The sequence below is a fragment of the Rhineura floridana genome, chromosome 11 (assembly GCF_030035675.1).
Source record: "Rhineura floridana isolate rRhiFlo1 chromosome 11, rRhiFlo1.hap2, whole genome shotgun sequence".
NCBI classification, from domain to species: Eukaryota; Metazoa; Chordata; class Lepidosauria; order Squamata; family Rhineuridae; genus Rhineura; species Rhineura floridana.
The window spans coordinates 12,822,729-12,842,498 of record NC_084490.1 but is presented as its reverse complement, the minus strand read 5'-3'; the positions used below and the strand labels follow the sequence as shown (position 1 = coordinate 12,842,498).

The 19,770-nt window shown below is 42.6% G+C and overlaps 2 protein-coding genes across 2 annotated transcripts; both read right to left on the bottom strand.

Annotated features, from left to right (window-relative positions):
- LOC133367425 (olfactory receptor 11H6-like) lies at positions 1 to 936 on the bottom strand. The gene has a single exon (XM_061591529.1). It carries the CDS (start codon positions 934 to 936, stop codon positions 1 to 3), a length of 936 nt encoding a protein of 311 aa, XP_061447513.1.
- A 17,626-nt stretch (positions 937 to 18,562) lies between these two features.
- On the bottom strand, positions 18,563 to 19,498 carry LOC133367424 (olfactory receptor 11H6-like). Its single transcript, XM_061591528.1, has one exon. The coding sequence runs from the start codon at positions 19,496 to 19,498 to the stop codon at positions 18,563 to 18,565; it is 936 nt and encodes a 311-aa protein (XP_061447512.1).
- Positions 19,499 to 19,770: the final 272 nt, after the last annotated feature.

Below are 19,770 nucleotides of genomic sequence, written 5' to 3'. Positions count from 1 at the left end.
TCAACATCCTCGAAGCAACGTCCTCTTTAGCGCCGCCATCATCTCTTTGTTTCGCAAGCTGTAGATGAGTGGGTTGAGAAGAGGGGTTACCATAGAGTAGAAGACAGTCACCACTTTATTACTTCCGCCAGAAGATCCTGGATTGACATAGGTGACCATGACGGAGCCATAAAACAAGCTGACCACGGCCAGGTGGGAGGTGCAAGTGGAAAACGCCTTGCGACGACCTGCAGCAGAGGGGAGCTTTAGGACTGTCTGCAGAACTGTGCCATAGGAGGTCACAATGAAGAGGAAGGTAGCAAAAAGGATGAGGGAACTGAGGGCATAGCAGGTCATCTGTGTGAGGGGTGCTGGGCTGCAGGAGGCAGCTAGAAGAGGGGCTGGGTCACAGATAAAGTGATCCAGGATGTTGGGGCCACAAAACGGGAGCTGGGAAATGAGGACGATGGGCACGAGAAACCACAAGAAACCGGAGACCCAGCAGCAAGCCGATAAGGTGCAGCAAAATTGGGGGGACATGAGCATTGGATAGCGAAGTGGGTGGCAGATGGCCAAGTACCGGTCTAAGGCCATGCTGGAGAGGCAAAAGCACTCAGTTGCCCCCATGGAGAAGAAGAAATAGAACTGCAAGAAGCAGTCACGGAAGGAGATGACCCCGGGCGGGGAGGCCACATCAACGAGCATCCGAGGTAATGTAGAGGTGACATAGCACATCTCCAGCCCGGAGAAGTTGCCCAAGAGGATGTACATGGGGAGGTGGGACAAATGGGTGTCTCTGACCACTGCCCAGATGATGCACAGGTTTCCTAGTAGTGTGAAAGCATAGCTGGTTGAGAGAAAGGAGCACAGGACCAAGCGCAAAGCAGGTGATAAAGAAGGGAAGCCCAGGAGGACAAACTCAGTCACTTTGTGGCCGGTGATGTTGGTGAGATCCATTTGTCGTTCCTGTAGAAGCAAAGAATCATTTTGAAGAACAGGTTACTGGATGCTTATGGATTATTTCACTCATGCAGGACCATTGCTTTATGGCCACCGCTTTAAATAGTGAGTTGTGTTTATGAGTGAATCTTTGCAAGACCACAGGCAGAACTTCTCAAATACAACTGCATCAACAGTAACTATGACTCGCAACTCTACTTCTCCTTTTCACCTTCTTCAGGTGAGGCTGTTGATGTGCTGAACCGTTGCCTGACCGCGATAATGGACTGGATGAGAGCTAATAAACTGAAACTCAATCCAGACATGACTGAGACACTGTTGGTGAGCTCTTTACCTGCCCAGATGGTGGATGTTCAGCCTGTTCTAGATGGGGTTACACTCCCCTTGAAGGAACAGGTTCGTAGTTTGGGGGTCCTTTTTGACCCTTCCTTGTCGCTTGAGGCTCAAGTGGCCTCGGTGGCATGGAATGCGTTTTACCATCTTCGCTTAGTAGCCCAACTACGCCCCTATCTGGACAGTGACGATCTCGCCTCTGTTGTTCACGCTCTGGTAACTTCTAGATTGGACTACTGTAATGCGCTCTACGTAGGGCTGCCCTTGAAGACCGTTCGGAAACTTCAGCTAGTGCAAAACGCGGCAGCCAGGTTGTTGACGGGGACCCATTGGCCCGCGCATATAACACCTGTCCTGGCCCGTTTGCACTGGCTACCTATTCGTTTCCGAGCCAGATTCAAGGTGCTGGTTTTGACCTATAAAGCCTTACACGGTGTGGGACCGCAATATCTGATGGAACGCCTCTCCCGCTATGAACCTACCCGTTCACTTCGTTCAGTATCTAAGGCCCTCCTCCGGGTACCAACCCATCAGGATGCCCGGAGGATTGTTATTAGATCCAGGGCCTTTTCTGTGGTGGCCCCCGAACTATGGAACAGCTTACCTGAGGAGATACGCCTGGCACCTACGGTACTTTCTTTTAGGCGCCAGGTTAAGACCTGGTTATACTCCCAGGCATTTTAACGTTCATGTTTTATATTCAATGTTTTTTACTCTACCTTGTTGTGACCTTGTATGTTGTATGTTTTATTGTAACTTTGTATTTTAACTCTGCTGTTCACCGCCCAGAGAGCTATTCGCTATGGGCGGTCTATAAATAAAGTAAATAAATAAATAAATAAATAAATAAATAAATAAATAAAATAACTACACACCATACATTTGTAGTAATTAATTGGAATTTACCCTTTCTATGGAAAAACCAAAAAAGTAATAAAATTGCATATCTCAGTTATTATTATTATGTAGGCCAAGCTTATTTTCTAATCTGCTGTGATGGAGCGCCCCCACCCCCAAATTCCCATCCCCTTCGCTTAGGGCCTTCACTTCAGAAATGCTCTTCATCCAAATTTCTTTCTATACTTTGGAGTTCCAAATTACCTGGTCTTCTTTCCCAAGTTGGATCAATGCATTCGAAATTCCCCACTGATCTGACTAGAAAAAAAAAGTTCAAAGCTAGTATGAAGCCCTGCGAATCACAATGTGTTTTACCTTCCAGTTCATCTTGAAAACCGGGGATGCTTCCAGACAGGTGTTTATTGTGGGATCCATGGTGCTCATGCTAGCAAGGGCTTTTTTTGCAGCATCCCTCTCTAGGATACATACCTTAACACAGTGAGGGGGTTTGAGAGTATTGAAGAAGCTGAAAGCAATGCCGTCAGGAGTTTAGACCAAGAGGCTAGACTCTTAGCAGGGGCACCCAAGGTGGAATGGTCAAAGCTGAGACAATGGACTAAGATGCATTCAGACTATGAAGAAGGCAATGGTAAACCACCTCTGAATCCCTTTTACCATGAAACCCCTACGAATAGACTATCCAAAATGCAACAAGAGACAGTGCTGGAAGATGAGACCCCCCAGGTCAGACGGCACTCATCGAGTTACTGGGGAAGAACAACGGACAAGTAGGAGTAGCACTGTGACTAATGACACAGCTGGGTCAAAGCTGAAAGAAAGCCCAGAGGCTGAAGTGCACAGCTGTGAAAGCAGAATCCAGACTTGTACAACGCACACAATAGGAACATGGAATGTGAGAAGCATGACGCAAGGAAAGTTAGAAATTGTCAAGCAAGGAATGGAACATACCAATATTACAATACTTGGCGTGAGTGAATTGAAATGGGCGGGAACGGGACACTTTCAATCAGTCAACTACAAAATTTCTTATGCAGGAAATTATAAATTAAGAAGAAATGGAGTTGCTCTAATAGTGAGAAGTGATGTAGCAGAAGCAATTAGCAGCTGTAAAGTAAGGTCTGAGCAAGTGATATCAATGAGATTTAACAGGAAACTTATTAACATAACCATCATCCAAGTCTACACTCCAACGGCAAACACAGAAGAAGAGGAAATGGAGAGATTTTACACAGACGTACAGGAATAAATTGATCACACGCCACAACAGGTTGCTCTGATAATCACAGGGAACTGGAATGCAAAAGGAGGGAACACAGAAGAACTAGAAATTGTGGCAAAATGGGGCTTAGGAGATAGAAATGAAGCAGGACAGAGACTTATTGAATTCAGTGAAGCCGATAATTTGTTTCTTGCAAACACATTCTTTGGGGCAACCGAAAAGATGACTGTACAAGTGGACATCACCAAATGGTCAATATAGGAATCAAATTGATTATATAATTGGAAGCAGAACATGGAGAAATTCCATACATTCTGCGAAAACAAGACCAGGAGCAGACTGCGGTACAGATCATGAACTGGTCATATCGAACATCAGAGTAAAGCTAAAGAAGAACAGCAAAGCAATCATATTTTAATTTATTTATTATTTGATTTATATCCCGCCCTTCCTCCCAGCAGGAGCCCAGGGCGGCAAACAAAAGCACTAAAAACACTTTAAAACATAATAAAAGCAGACTTTAAAATACATTAAAACAAGACATCTTTAGAAACATTTTTTAAAAAGCTTTCAAGACATCAAGACGTCTGCGTCTGTGTCGGAATTGCTTCTTAACATGTTTTTAAACCTTTTTTTAAAGGAACAATATGTTTTTAACCTTTTTTTTGTTAATAACATATTGTTTTTTTTTTAAGAAAAGGTTTAAAAACATGTTAAAAAGCAATTCCAACACAGACGCAGACTGAGATAAGGTCTCAACTGAAAAGGCTTGTTGAAAGAGGAAGGTCTTCAATAGGTGCCAAAAAGATAACAGATAATTAGCCTGTCTAATATTTAATGGTGGGGAATTCCACAGGGTAGGTGCCGCCACACTAAAGGTCCATTTCCTATGTTGTGTGGAACGGACCTCCTGATAAGATGGTATCTGCAGGAGGCCCTCACCTGCAGACTGCAGTGATCGACTGGATATATAAGGGATAAGACCTTCTTTCAGGTATCCTGATCCCAAGCTGTGTAGGGCTTTGTATACCAAGACTAGAACCTTGAACTTGGTCTGGTAGCAAATGGGCAGCCCATTTTAACCCATAATGCTAAAATACAATTTAAATAACATCCCAGAAGAATTTAAAGATCCAATAAGGAACAGATTTGAGGCTTTTAGCCCAACTGATAGAGAACCAGAAGAACTATGGAGTGAAGTTAGAGACAATATCAGAGAAGAATGCAAAAAGACAATATCTCTACTTAAAAAGAAAGGCCTCAATGGATGACTGACGAAACTCTTAAAATGGTTAAAGACAGAAGAAAAGCAAAAGCAAAAGGAGAGAGAAACACAGTTAGAACCAAAAATGCAATAATACAGCGACTAGTACGTAGGGACAAAGAGAACCACTACAATAACTATTGTATAGAAACAGAAGAGGATAATAAAAAAGGTAGAGCAAGAGCCCTATTCCAAAAGATTAGAGAAATGAAAGGGAAATTCAAACCAAGAGTAGGGATGTTGAATAATCAACATGGGAACGCACTGACTGACCGAGATAAAATAAAAGGAAGATGGAAGCAATATACTGAAGAATTATATAAAAGAGATGCAAGGATGACAGATTCATTCACAGAGGAACCGTATGAAGAAGAACCAGAAATCTTAGAATGTGAGGTGAAAGCTGCTCTTAAAATACTTGGAAGAAAGAAATCACCAGGAACAGATGGCATGCCAATAGAGTACCTACGAGTTACTGAGATGGAATCTGTCCAAATTTTGACAAAAATCTGTCAATAAATATGGAAAAGAAAACAATGGCCCACAGACTAAGGCGTTCAATATACATCCCAATTCTAAAGAAAGGAGATCCCAGGGAGTGCAGTAATTATCAAACTATTGCCTTAATATCCCACACAAATAAAGTAATGCTCAAGATTCTATAACAAAGGCTGTTACCATATATGGAGCAAGAAGTGCCACATATCCAAGCTGGATTTAGAAAGGGAAGAGGTACCAGAGATCATATTGCAAACATACGTTGGATAATGGAACGGACCAAGGAATTTCAGAAGAAAATTACCCTGTGCTTTATAGATTACAATAAAGTCTTTTACTGTGTAGATCATGAAAAACTATGGAATGCTTTAAAAGAAATGGGGGTGGCACAGTATTTGATTGTTCTGATGCGCAACCTATAGTCTGGACAAGAGGCTACTGTAAGGACAGAATATGGAGAAACCAACTGGTTCCCCATCGGAAAGGGTGTGAGACAGGGGTGCATTTTATCACCCTATTTGTTTAATCTATATGCAGAAGATATCATAAGCAAAGCGGGATTGGGCCAAGATGAGGGAGGTGTGAAAATTGGAGGGAGAAATATCAATAATTTAAGATATGCAGATGATGCCATACTACTAGAAGAAACCGGTAACGATCTGAAACGAATGCTAATGAGTTAAAGAGGAAAGCACAAAAGCAGGACTACAGCTGAACGTCAAGAAGACTAAAGTAATGGCAACAGAAGATTTATGTAACTTTCGAGTTGATAATGAGATTGAATTTGTCAAGGATTATCAATAGCTTGGCATAGTCATTAACCAAAATGGAGACAATAGTCAAGAAATCAGAAGAAGGCTTGGACTGGAGAGGGCAGCTATGAGAGAACTAGAAAACATCCTCAAATGCAAAGATGTATCACTGAACACCAAAGTTCGGATCATTGAGACCATGGTATTCCCAATCTCTGTGTATGAATGTGAAATGTGAAAGAGGAAAGCACAAAAGCAGGACTACAGCTGAACGTCAAGAAGACTAAAGTAATGACAACAGAAGATTTATGTAACTTTCGAGTTGATAATGAGATTGAACTTGTCAAGGATTATCAATAGCTTGGCATAGTCATTAACCAAAATGGAGACGACTTCCGGGAAGGGTGACTTCGCTTGTGCCTGCTTTTGAGACAGGCTCCCGCCTCAAAAGAAGCTTATTCAGATATAAATCAGTCAGAACATTTTTTTTTTGTCTGATGAAATTTCTCCCGGGCAGGGAGAAACGTAGAGATCAACCTCAAAAGCCTGTCTGTTGGGAGGACTGGATTTCATTAATTTATGAGAAAAGGTCCAGCCAGCAATGCCGGACGGACTTCCGAACAAGCTCTATCTGATTAATGCGATACGTTTATCTTTTCTTCAAAGAGAAAACGGACTAACAGGCAAGCACCCTTCTTTCTATTATTTTTTTTATTTGGTTTAAATTGTTGCAGCAAAAAGAGATTTGTTAAATGAATCAGCTTTAAAGAACTTCTGGGTGAGCTATAACTCTTCTCTGTTATTCACGAAATTAACAGCTTATCTCTGTTTCTATTGCAAAAAGCTGTCCTGGAAGTGCATTCTAAAGATATAAACAGAAGAGGGATTTCTATTCCGAGGAACATTATATTGTCTGGGACTATTCTCTTTTTGGTCTATTTTATTTTGACGAATCTGCTTCTAACTGTTTTGATGCTGGGAACTAAATTTGTTTTGTATTCTTGAACATAGAGAGATAAGGCAGGCTGCTCTGTTTATACTGTGATGTCATCAAGCCTGGAATATTAACCCAATTGTTGCTGAAATAAGAAGTGGTTCTTCTTTATTTTTGTTTTGTTTTGTTTTCGTGGTTTTAAAAATGGCAATCAAGAAAGTGGCTGAGAATCTGGAAGTAATTATGTTTCAGAAAATAATGGATGAGATTGAGATAACGAAACAAGCCCTGCGACAGGGCAGTAAGGAGCTGAAAATTGAACTGAGCAAAATGACGCAGGAGCTTAAAGAAATAGGGAATCCTGTGAGAGAGGAGAATGAGATCAGAGATGAGAAAAGAAAAAATAAAGGGAAGATACAAGCCCTAGAGATTGGAACAAATGTGGAATTGGAAAAAGATCTGGAGTTTATGGATATTAGAAATAAAATCTACTGTTTGGAATTTAACGTTATCTCTGAAGAAATTAATGAAGATATTAGAGATAAAGTTATCAATGGCTTGGATAATCTTCTGGACTGGAATGACGTGATGGAGCTTGATATAGAGAAAATCTATGGAATTAACTGCAGCCATGTGACAATGGAAAAACTCTCAAGAGATGAGCCAGTGCATTTTGTAAAAAAGAAGAACAGAGATATGACTTTACAACAATATTTCAGCAACTTATTCAGAATTGATGGCAAGAAAATATTTGGGATAGAGGAAATTCCCATCAGACTCTTATTATATGACTATGGTTATGACAGCAAGATTATTATGGAATACTGATAATGGAAGATTGGACACTGAAATTACTGGACTTAACAGGACTATTGAAGATGGAAGATGGAATTAATAGGGATAATGGAATAATGGCTATTGAAATTATTGGACCTAACAGATTTTGATGAGATGGATTAATCGATATGTTTATTTGGACTATGGTTATGACAATAAGATTATTATTATTATTGAGATGGATTAATCAACATGTTTATTTGGAGAAAAATTGATAGATATATTTCTTAAAGAATTGAAACCTCTCTTTGACTTTTTGTGGAAAGAATAAAGTAATGTTTATGAGATTTGATGATTAATTAAGATAACTACTGGAGGAAAGTGATTTTATAATATAATTTAAGAGACAGGATTGTTATATATTGTAGACCTATAACTGATTTGATCTGCGACAAATAGGAAGTCAACATTTTATTTTTTTGTTTAATCATTTTTGTTTTGTTTTTTGTCTTTGAATGTTTTATGATTTTGTTTTGTATGTTTTATGAAAATTTGAATAAAAATTATTGTAAAAAAAAAAAATTAACCAAAATGGAGACAATAGTCAAAAAAATCAGAAGAAGGCTTGGACTGGAGAGGGCAGCTATGAGAGAACTAGAAAACATCCTCAAATGCAAAGATGTATCACTGAACACCAAAGTTCGGATCATTGAGACCATGGTATTCCCAATCTCTGTGTATGAATGTGAAAGCTGGACAGCAAAAAAGGTGGATAAGAGAAGAATCATCTCATTTGAAATGTGGTGTTGCAGGAGAGTTTTCCGGATACCATGAACTGCGAAAAAGACAAATAATTGGGTGTTAGAACAAATTAAACCAGAACTATCACTAGAAGCTAAAATGATGAAACTGAGGTTATCATAACTTGGACACGTAATGAGAAAATAATAATGCTGGGACAAACAGAAGGGAGTGGAAAAAGAGGAAGACCAAACAAGAGATGGATTGATTCCATAAAGGAAGCCACTGACCTGAACTTACAAGATCTGAATAGGGTGGTTTACAACAGATGCTATTGGAGGTCGTTGATTCATAGGGTCGCCCTAAGTCGTAATCGACTTCAAGGCACATAACACACACACACACAATATCATCATTATAAAAATACCAACTTGTATTTTCTTTTCTCTATTTAACTTGAATTTACACTTTCTATGGGAAATCCAAAACAACAAAAAGCCTGTTGCCAATAACCCATTTGCAATATCTGAACGACATTTTTCAATATTATGCTTCTGCCTGGAAGAACCTCAGGTCAAAAGCTTTACCTGTCTAATTTCTGCATGTCAAGCTGTTGTTGAAAGGCATAAAATCAGGGCAAATGACATCATTTTATGTCTAGAAGGGGGGGAGCAGATGAGAGCTTTACCTGTCTAATTTCTGCACATCAGGTTGTTGTTAAAAGGCACAATATCAGGGCCAATAATATCATCTTGCCAGCTTACATCTAGAATTGGGAGTGGGGAGGGCTTTGAGGTCAAGGACACTGCATCCACACCATACTTTTAAAGCACATATAACCAGTGGTGTAGTGGCAAATTCAGAAGTACATAGCTTGCACAGTAGTGTAATGGCAAATTCAGAAGTGCAGGGTCTCTTCATGGTTGTCAAAACCATTCCCCCTTTTTTCCTGCTGAGTTGAGAATGAGATCCTTGTTAATGCCTTCTCCCACAACAACAGATGTCCCTAGGAGTTAATAAGCATGAAATGGAAGAGTGTTAGCTACTGAAAAGAGTCCTCTCAGTGGCTGACTCACCTCCTGCCACTCTGGCTCCAATCAGCAGGAAAGGACAAGGAAGCATGTTAGAAGACTCTTCTCAGTGGCTAACATGCTCCCCTTTCATGCTGATTGGCTTATAAGATGCTGGAGATATAGAGACCCTATTGGGACCCTGCTTCCCAAAAGTAAGGGGTCTAAGACCCCCTGAGACCCCGGATGACTTCACCCTTGAGTATGCAGCTGTCAAAGTCTGAGGCCTTGTGCAGTTACCATGCTGCAGGCAGGCCTGTTTAGCAATAGCTACTTAGTGATGGTTCTGAAAGGGCACACACAGAGAGAGATATTCGCTTTTAGTATATATTCACTAATAGGCAAAAAACCTTGCGGTTTAAGAATGTACCTATAGCCCACAGATATTTCTATCAAACTTTAAAAAGCAGGGGAATTGGGCAGCTATAGTGAATGCACCAGGGGAGCAGGAGACCTGACCTCCTCTCTGACATATTGTACTGCCCTACAAATTTGTGAAAATGCAAACACAATTTGGGCTGGTCTTTCGCAGTTCAATCCACTTGCTATGTAACTTGGAAGAATTTGGTAACATGTGCCTCTGAGCATATGGTGAGTGGTGGCAATACCTGCCATCTCCAAGTATGGAGAATTATATTTTTGTATGTTTGTTTGTGTCCTTACTTTGCTTCTTTCCTGTGTTACTAATGTTTCTACAGAGAATCTAAACCAGAAAATTTTATTTCCCTCATTATTCATCCTAGAAACCTGTGTCAAATTTATTTTTATTAACTTCAATGCCTTTTTATTGGTCAATGTCATATGATGATGAAGACAGCCTTTTATATTTCAAATTGTTGGTTATGTTCTATTTCTATTTTGAGTGCATTAACAGTTGAATCTGAAACGGCAGTTTGATGTAGAATCAGACTGATTACAGTATGTTGCTACTTCAGCAATGACTCTAGCTGTTGGAAAAAAGAGGATGCATGTTTTCAGCCTGCTATGTTTAAACCACTTCATTTAAGGCAAGGTGGGCACGGTCAAAAACATAGAGCACAACTAGAATATTGCTAGAATATATTTCACCTCCCACTGTTTTATCTTGAGCAAATTGAGACACTCCTGAGGTCCACTGGAGACTATTCTGCAGAAGTCAGTGCCATTATTGCACAATTATGTTTGGAGCTGTTTTTGTGTAAATTTTGCAAAGGTGTTGCTGTACTTCACATATTTTATTTATTTTTATTTATTATTTCGATTTATATACCGCCCTTAGCAAAAATAGCTCTCAGGGCGGGGAACAAACAAAGTAAAATACAATATATCATAATAAAAAACCACAAAAACATATACAAACAAACAACAAAAAACACAACAAAAACAAAATACAGCACAAATTAAAAAAATACACATTAAAAGGTTAGAAAGGTTAAGAAGATTAAAAGATTAAAATGCCTGGGAGCATAAAAAGGTCTTTACCTGGCGCCGAAAAGATAGAAGTGTAGGCGCCAGGAGTACCTCTTCGGGGAGGCTGTTCCACAACTCAGGGGCCACCACAGAAAAGGCCCTAGATCTGGTGACCACCCTCCGGGCTTCCCGATGGGTTGGTACCCGGAGGAGGGCCTTATATTCTGAATGAAGTGAACGGGTAGGTTCGTAGCGAGAGAGGCGTTCCACAAGGTACTGAGGTCCCACGCCGTGTAAGGCTTTATAGGTCAAAACCAGCACCTTGAATCTCGCCCGGAAGCAAATAGGAAGCCAGTGCAGATGCGCCAGAATAGGTGTTATATGCGAAGACCGACTGGTCCTCGTCAATAGTCTGGCAGCCGCGTTCTGCACCAGCTGAAGCTTCCGAACTGTCTTCAAGGGCAGCTCTACGTAGAGCGCATTACAGTAATCTAATCTTGAAGCTACCAGAGCATGAACAACGGAGGCGAGGTCGTCCCTGTCCAGATAGGGGCATAGTTGGGCTACCAGACGAAGATGGTAAAATGCATTCCGTGCCACCGGGGCCACTTGGGCCTCGAGAGACAAGGAAGAGTCGAAAAGAACCCCCAAACTACGTACCTGTTCTTTCAGGGGGAGTGTAACCCCATCCAGAACAGGGTGAACATCCGCCATCTGAGCAGGGAAGGCGCTCACCAGCAGTGTCTCGGTCTTGTCTGGATTGAGTCTCAGTTTATTAGCTCTCATCCAGTCCATTATCGCGGTCAGGCAACGGTTCAGTACATCAACAGACTCACCTGAAGAAGATGAAAAGGAGAAATAGAGCTGCGTGTCATCAGCATATTGATGGCAACGCACTCCAAAACTCCTGATGACCACACCCAGCGGCTGCATGTAGATGTTGAAAAGCATGGGGGACAAGACCGACCCTTGGGGGACTCCACAATGGAGAGTCCATGGTGTCGAGTGATGTTTCCCAAGCACTACCTTCTGGTGACGATCCACGAAATAGGAGCGGAACCACTGCCAAGCAGTGCCCCCAACACCCAACTCCGCGAGTCTCCCCAAAAGGATACCATGGTCGATGGTATCAAACGCCGCTGAGAGATCAAGGAGAATCAACAGAGTCACACTCCCCCTGTCCCTCTCCCGACAAAGGTCATCATACAGGGCGACCAAGGCTGTTTCAGTGCCAAAACCGGGCCTAAAACCCGATTGAAACGGATCTAGATAATCGGTTTCATCCAAGAGCGCCTGGAGCTGGCTGGCAACCACCCGTTCCAAAACCTTGCCCCAAAAAGGGACATTCGCCACCGGTCTATAGTTGTTCAAATTATCTGGGTCCAAGGAGGGTTTCTTTAAAAGAGGTCTCACTACTGCCTCCTTGAGGCTACCAGGGACTACTCCCTCCCTCAAGGAGGCATTCTATTCACAGAAATAGAAACAAAAGAAAATGATTTCCTATAGGAAACTTCACTAAAACTGCAAAGTAAATCAGACATATTTAAAGTGACCATCTGAACTATATCAACTGTCTGAATAATGTTGCTTCCTCCCTGCTAAAACAAGATCAGCACAGCATGTCTTCTTTCTATTATTTGGGCTGTGTGCAGGTGTGCCACCACTCACCATATGCTCAGAGGCACATGTTACCAAATTCTTCCAAGCTACACAGCAAGTGGATTGGACTGTGAAAGACCAACCCAAATTGTGTTTGCATTTTCACAAATTTGTAGGGCAGTCCAATATCTCAGAGATGAGTTCAGGTCTCCTGCTCCCCTGGTGCATTCACTATAGCTGCCCAATTCCCCTGCTTTTTAAAGTTTGATAGAAATATCTGTGGGCTATAGGCACATTCTTAAACTGCAAGGTTTTTTTTTGCCTATTAGTGAATTTCCCTGCTTTTTAATCTGGGAGGTAAGAAATGGGATCCTGTGCAAGCTTGCTGAGAATGGATTGATCATTTGCATGCTTATTGAGTTCAGTGGGATTTACTCCCCTGCAATCATGCTTAGGATAGGTGAAACTGACCACAGGGGACAGGGAGGGGAAGAGGAGGAAGAGGAGGAGGGAGGGGAGGAAAGGCAGAGAGGAGGACTGGGATGGGAGCAGGCAGGAGGGGGAGGGGAGGAGAAGGACAGGTTTGATCACTTGCATGTTTATTGAGTTCAGTGCGATTTACTCCTGTGCAATCATGCTTAGGATAGGTAAAACTAACAGGGGGGGAGGGAGGGAGGGCTGGAGTGGGCAGAGGAGGAAGAAGAAGGAAGAGGGGGAGGAGGAAGGGAGAGGAGAGGGGAAGGAGGGGGAAAGCAGGTCTGATCATTTGCATGCTTGCTGAGTTTAATGGGATTTATTCCTATGCAATCATGGTTAGAACTGGAAAAACTGACCATGGGGGAGGAGGTGGGGGAAGGGGGAGGAGTGTATTGGAGGGGGGCAAAGGAAGGGGGAGGGGAGGGCAGGTTTGATCATTTGCATGCTTATAGAGTTCAATGGTATTTACTTCCATGTAATCATGCTTAAGATTGGTAAAACTAACCATGGGGAGGAGGAAGGGGAAGAGGAGGAAGGGGAGGAGGGAATTGGAAGGGAGAGGGGGGAGGTGGAGGGGCAAAGGAAGGGGGAAGGGCAAAGGAAAGGGGAAGGAAGGGGCAAGAGGAAGGGGATAGGGGGGAGAAGGAAGGGTGGGTTTGATCTAGGGTTGCCAGGCTCAGGGCCTGAGAATGATTGTGTATCTCTAAGAGAAGAGAAAATTCAGCCAAGTGCCCGTTTTCTTGCAACACTGTAATGGAAAAATCCTCAAGGTGAAATTCTCCTTTCCCCCTGCACAACTTTTAAAGATATAGAAGACCTCTTGGAGGCTGGGCCTGGCAACCCTAGTTTGATCATTTGCATACTTGAGTTCAGTGGGATTTATTCCTGTGCAATCATGTTTGAAAATGGAAATGGATTGCCTTCAAGTTGACCGAACTTATGACGACCCTTTGAATAGGGTTTTCATGGTAAATGGTATTCAGAGGTGGTTTTACCATTGCCTTCCTCTGAGGCTAAGAGGCTGTGAGTGGCCCAAGGTCACAGAGTGAGCTTCATGACTATGTGGTGATTCGAATCCTGGTCTCCCAGGTCCTAGGCCAACACTGACCTGAGGGACAGGGAGTGGAGGAGATTGGGTCGGTGGGCACTGGGCAAAAGGAAAACATTGTGAACAGTATCATTGCTTTTTAGCATTTCCCTCACCTTTTTATTCTACAGCAGGCACATGTAGCCCCCCACCCAAATTTAAACCAAAGTTGTCCTGGCCACATCCACATCAGGCCTTTATTTCACTTTGGACAGTCATGGCTTCTCTCAAAGTATCCTGGGAAGTGTAGTTAGTGAAGGATGCTGAGAGTTGCTAGGAGACTCCCTGTTCCCCTCATAGACCTTCAATCAGAGTGGCTGACTGTTAAACCACTCTGGCCACTGGAGCTCTGTCAGTGGAATAGGAGTCTTCTCTCAGCACCCTTCACAAACTACACTTCCCAGGATTCTCTGAGGGAAGCCATGACTGTTTCATGTGAAATCAAAGTCTGGTGTGGGTGTGGCCCCCTGATTAGCCAAGCCCAGTAGCTGTGAGGCTTTTAGAACACTGACAGTTAGTTCTTACTGAGCATGCCCGCCCTTATCATTGGTTTCCAGCCAAAATTTCTTAAATTAATTAAAAATCAGCCAGACATTTTTTTAAACAATTAAACTGCAGAAGATGAAGGTCAGAGTATGGGGCAAGGTCAGTATTAGGATTACAGGTACTCTGTGGACATGGCTAATTTTTCATGAATTTCAACAGATTATGAGAACTCTGACAGAAAAAAGTCCAAAAGGGCTCTGAGGTTTTTTCTCTCTTTTTAGACTTTGAACTCTTTGTTCTCTCTGACTGTTTTGTGTATCGCCATGAACATTGAGAAGGTTGTTAAGCAAGCATTTAAATTTGTAAAATTTGTAAGATTTTGTTTTGAAATGAGCTTATGGGAAGTATCAGAATGGCATGGGGGTATCTTCAATTTAACATTGCAGAATGTGAAAAATCCATGCTGGCTATAGTATGCTGGGAGGAAGGGCGGGATATAAATCAAATAATAAATAAATAAATAATTTCACACCATGCATTTAAATCTCATTTAACACATATTTAAAGCACATAGCTTCCCCCAAAGAATCCTGGGAAGTATAGTTTATCCCTCACAGAGCTACAATTCCCATCACCTATAATAAACTACAGTTCCCAGGATTGTTTGGGGGATGCCATGTGCTGTAAATGTGTGTTAAATGCAAGGGTGTAGTCATCTGGGGTGTAGTCATCCAAGCTACACAGCAAATGGATTGGAGTGTGAAAGACCAACCCAAATTGTGTTTGCATTTTGACAAATTTGTAGGGCAGTACAGTATCTCAGAGAGGAGGTCAGGTCTCCTGCTCCCCTGGTGCATTCACTATAGCTGCCCATTTCCCCTGCTTTTTCAAGTTTGATAGAGACATCTGTGGGCTATCGGTACATTCTTAAACCGCAAGGATTTTTGCCTATTAGTGAATAACAACTACTAATTAACCAGAAGCACATAATCTTTGGTTCCATGACGGAAGAAAAGAGAGATATCAATGTATGAAAATAAATAAAGAGGCTTTCAATATGCATCCCTGAAACTTACTGTCTCCCTCTTTTCCTGTCTTCAGAACTTCAGGAAATGTTAAAAGGTAGGCATAACTAAGAATTCCTGTTTCCAGCTTGGGCAAAAGAAAATGTAGGGTCATAGAAGTGGGTTTACCAAGGAGTCCATCAGGAGTCCTGAGTGTTACTGTTGCCTCCACGAGGATAGAAGGGTGTGTTGGTTAGAACAGGGAAGCCCACCTCCCGCCAAGAGGGTTGCTTACCTAAGTTGAGGAATTTGGACATGGGAAGAGTGAAAAACAAGCAAACAAGCCTTACCTGTCCTGAATACTTCTCTGCAAGCACAACCTCCTCCTCAGTTCTGAAGTGCCATCAGGTGAAAGCAGACTGATATTTCAGCTCCGCAGGCCAAGGCCTCAGGGGAGCCCTGTCTCCACAGTGTGATGGAGATACCAAAATCTGGATTGTGATAGTTGCTTCAGTGCAGCTGTGCTGTGATGCTGCAGCTGAGCTGAGGCAGACAGAATATTATAGGTTTTGTGTATAGGAACCAGGAAGGGTTTCTCTCAGCAGCTCTCCAGATCTGGGGCACTTACCTGATGACATGTGGAACTGCTGCTATAAGGGCCTTTTGCAGTAGGCATGGCTTCTCTTTGATTGTTTAAACAGTAAAAATAAAAAGCTGAACAATGGGATGTTATTTCTCATCAAAGGTGGCTACTGAGAATTGAGTGTGCTGTGCGTCCATCTCCTTTTCTGCGGGGCCTTAGGGTTGCTGTTGTTGCTATTATTTATGGCATTTATATTGTCTACCCAACAAGATAGTTTTATGGGGAGCTCACCAAGATTACATGATATAATACTGGTGTGGGGAACTTCTTAGCTCCACCCCCGTGGGCCAACGTTGACAGGTGGGCAGGACAGCCCACTTCTCCATCATATGACATCATTGTGTCATGACATGATTGACAGGTTTCTTGTCCTGCCCACCTGTCAACATCCCTTGCACTGCATGGCCAGGGATGATGGGAGTGGAAGTTCAGCAACATCTGGAGGGCCAAAGGTTCCCCACACCTGCAATAGAACAAAATTCCTAAAAGTGAGGATTCAGCAATAAGTATAAAAAGGACAACTCTTACTCTGCCTCACTAAAAATGAAGACAACAAAACAGGCCAGAAATCATACCACAGAACAATCCAGTGTTAGTCAAGTACTTGATCCAGAAACAGCAGTGATTCTCACAAGTGTAACTAAAACCTTGACATATACGCTTGCACATTCCAGTGCATTTGTCTGCTTCTCTTTTTCAGAGCAAAGGGTTGGGTCTTTTTAGGGCCTGGTGGAACAGGATTGGTCCTTAGGTGGCGCCGTTGAAGAACAGCACACTGGCTCCTCCACGGGGCCTACCCTATGATTTGAGAGTGAGCCAGCTGTAGAGGACAGGGAGTAGTGGTGGCACGTGGATGACTGAGGTCACGCCCCTAATTTAGCCTGCTACTTTCCCATTGCTAGTGTTGAAGTAAGAGGCCACTGCCAGTCTATTGGGGTCTGCACATGGAATTGGAGAAGGACCCCACCTTGTCCTTTGTCCCAGGAGCAAATGTCTTGAGCTGGTCCTACTCCATTACAAACACATAAAAATTCCCTCTGCATAGAAAACTACCGTGTTAGGGAGAAGAGTGTTAGCCCAGCCTTCTCACGGACATGTTAGTTTGCTGTGTCAATATAATTACCAGCCATCCTCAAAGGCTATTCATACCTCAACCTGCTCTGGGTGCCTTGCCAAGTGAAGTGGGTGTCTACCACGGAGAGGACTTGTGTGGTAATGCTACCTTGAGTATTAAATATATTCCCCAGAGAGGCATGCCTGGACCCATCATCATCATCAGTTCCTTACCTACCCTTCATTATATCAGATATTTGGGATCTTTTTGGCACCTGGTGAAGATCTTTAATATCCAGGAGTTTTATTCTGTCTGTGTTGAATGGTGGGTTTATCTGTTGTGTTTTATTCTTGTTGATTTTACACAATATATTTTATTTTAGCATTATTTTGTTTCTATGCTACCCAAAGAATATTTAGCGATGGATGACTAACTATATATATATCCAATAAATAACTAAAATTGCAATCCTAACCACACTTACCTTGGAGTAGGCTCTGTTGAATTCAAATTGACTTACTGCTATGTAGACATGGGCCCCATCTGCACTGTACATTTAAACAAGTATCATACCACTTCAAACAGTCATTACTCCTCCCCCCAAGTAATCCCAAAAACTGTAGTTTGTTAAGACTGATAGTTGTTAGGAAACACCCCTATTTCCACCATAGAGCTACAATTTTCAGAGTGGGAATTGTAGCCCTGAGGTGAATAGGGGTCTCCCAACAACAGTCAGCAACTTTAACAAACTACAGTTCCCATGATGTTTTAGGGGAAGCCATGACGGTTTAAAGAGGTATGATACTGCTTTAAATGTGTAGCGCAGATAGGGGCCTTGGTCAGGATTGTGCTGTAAATAACTAAATACAGTTTGTTCTTGGGCTTGAACAGGAAGGGTAGAAATTGAACAAAAATGGCAAAAATACTGAACACACAATGTTTTGTTTGTTTATTAAAAGATTTACAACCATCTTCCCTGACGTTTAGGATAAGTGTCTTCACGAGACAGCAGAACACAAAAACAATTGTAACACATTCAAAATCAAGAATTTAAAATCCACAATGACACTCTTGTACACTGAAAAGCAGAAATATCACTAAGACACAATTAAAAGAGAATTGTTAAAAACCAGCACCAAAAACTGTTTATTAATTTATTTAGAAGATTTAGAAACTGCTTAATCGAAAAAGCTCTGCACGTGGTTTATGTTCAGATAACCACTAATATTGGCTGACAATAGCTGTAGCAAAGACCAGGCCCTGTGTTTCTCCTCAGAATCCCTCATCCAGCTGTCTGTGTGCTGTTACATTTGTACTCCAACCTTCTCTCAAGGAGCTCAAGGCAGCATTTGAACCTCATAAGAACCCTGTGAGGTAGGTTAGGCAGGGGGAGAACGACTCGCCCATGATCACCCACTGAGATTTGCACTGGAGACCCTCAACATCCTCGAAGCAATGTCCTCTTTAGCGCCGCCATCATCTCTTTGTTTCGCAAGCTGTAGATGAGTGGGTTGAGAAGAGGGGTCACCATGGAGTAGAAGACAGACACCACTTTATTACTTCCGCCAGAAGATCCTGGATTGACATAGGTGACCATAATGGAGCCATAAAACAAGCTGACCATGGCCAGGTGGGAGGTGCAAGTGGAAAATGCCTTCCGGCGACCTGCAGCAGAGGGGAGCTTTAGGACCGTCTGCAGAACTGTGCCATAGGAGGTCACAATGAAGAGGAAGGTAGCAAAAATGATGAGGGAACTGAGGACATAGCAGGTCATCTGTGTGAGGGGTGCTGGGCTGCAGGAGGCAGCTAGAAGAGGGGCTGGGTCACAGATAAAGTGATCCAGGATGTTGGGGCCACAAAACGGGAGCTGGGAAATGAGGATGATGGGCACGAGAAACCACAAGAAACCAGAGACCCAGCAGCAAGCCGATAAGGTGCAGCAAAATTGGGGGGACATGAGCATTGGATAGCGAAGTGGGTGGCAGATGGCCAAGTACCGGTCTAAGGCCATGCTGGAGAGGCAAAAGCACTCAGTTGCCCCCAAGGAGAAGAAGAAATAGAACTGGAAGAAGCAGTCTCGGAAGGAGATGACCCCTGGTGGGGAGGCCACATCAACGAGCATCCGAGGTAATGTAGAGGTGACGTAGCACATCTCCAGCCCGGAGAAGTTGCCCAAGAGGATGTACATGGGGAGGTGGGACAAATGGGTGTCTCTGAGCACTGCCCAGATGATGCACAGGTTTCCTAGTAGTGTGAAAGCATAGCTGGTTGAGAGAAAGGAGCACAGGACCAAGCGCAACACAGGTGATAAAGAAGGGAAGCCCAGGAGGACAAACTCAGTCACTTTGTGGCCGGTGATGTTGGTGAGATCCATTTGTCATTCCTGTAGAAGCAAAGAATCATTTTGAAGAACAGGTTACTGGATGCTTATGGATTATTTCACTCATGCAGGACCATTGCTTTATGGCCACCGCTTTAAATAGTGAGTTGTGTTTATGAGTGAATCTTTGTAACACCACAGGCAGAACTTCACAAATTCAACTGCATCAACATAACTGAATTGTGAAAAAGAAACAAGCCAGTAATGCTTCAATTCTATAACAAGATTACTAAACCTTGTAGTAATTTAGTAACTACACACCATAC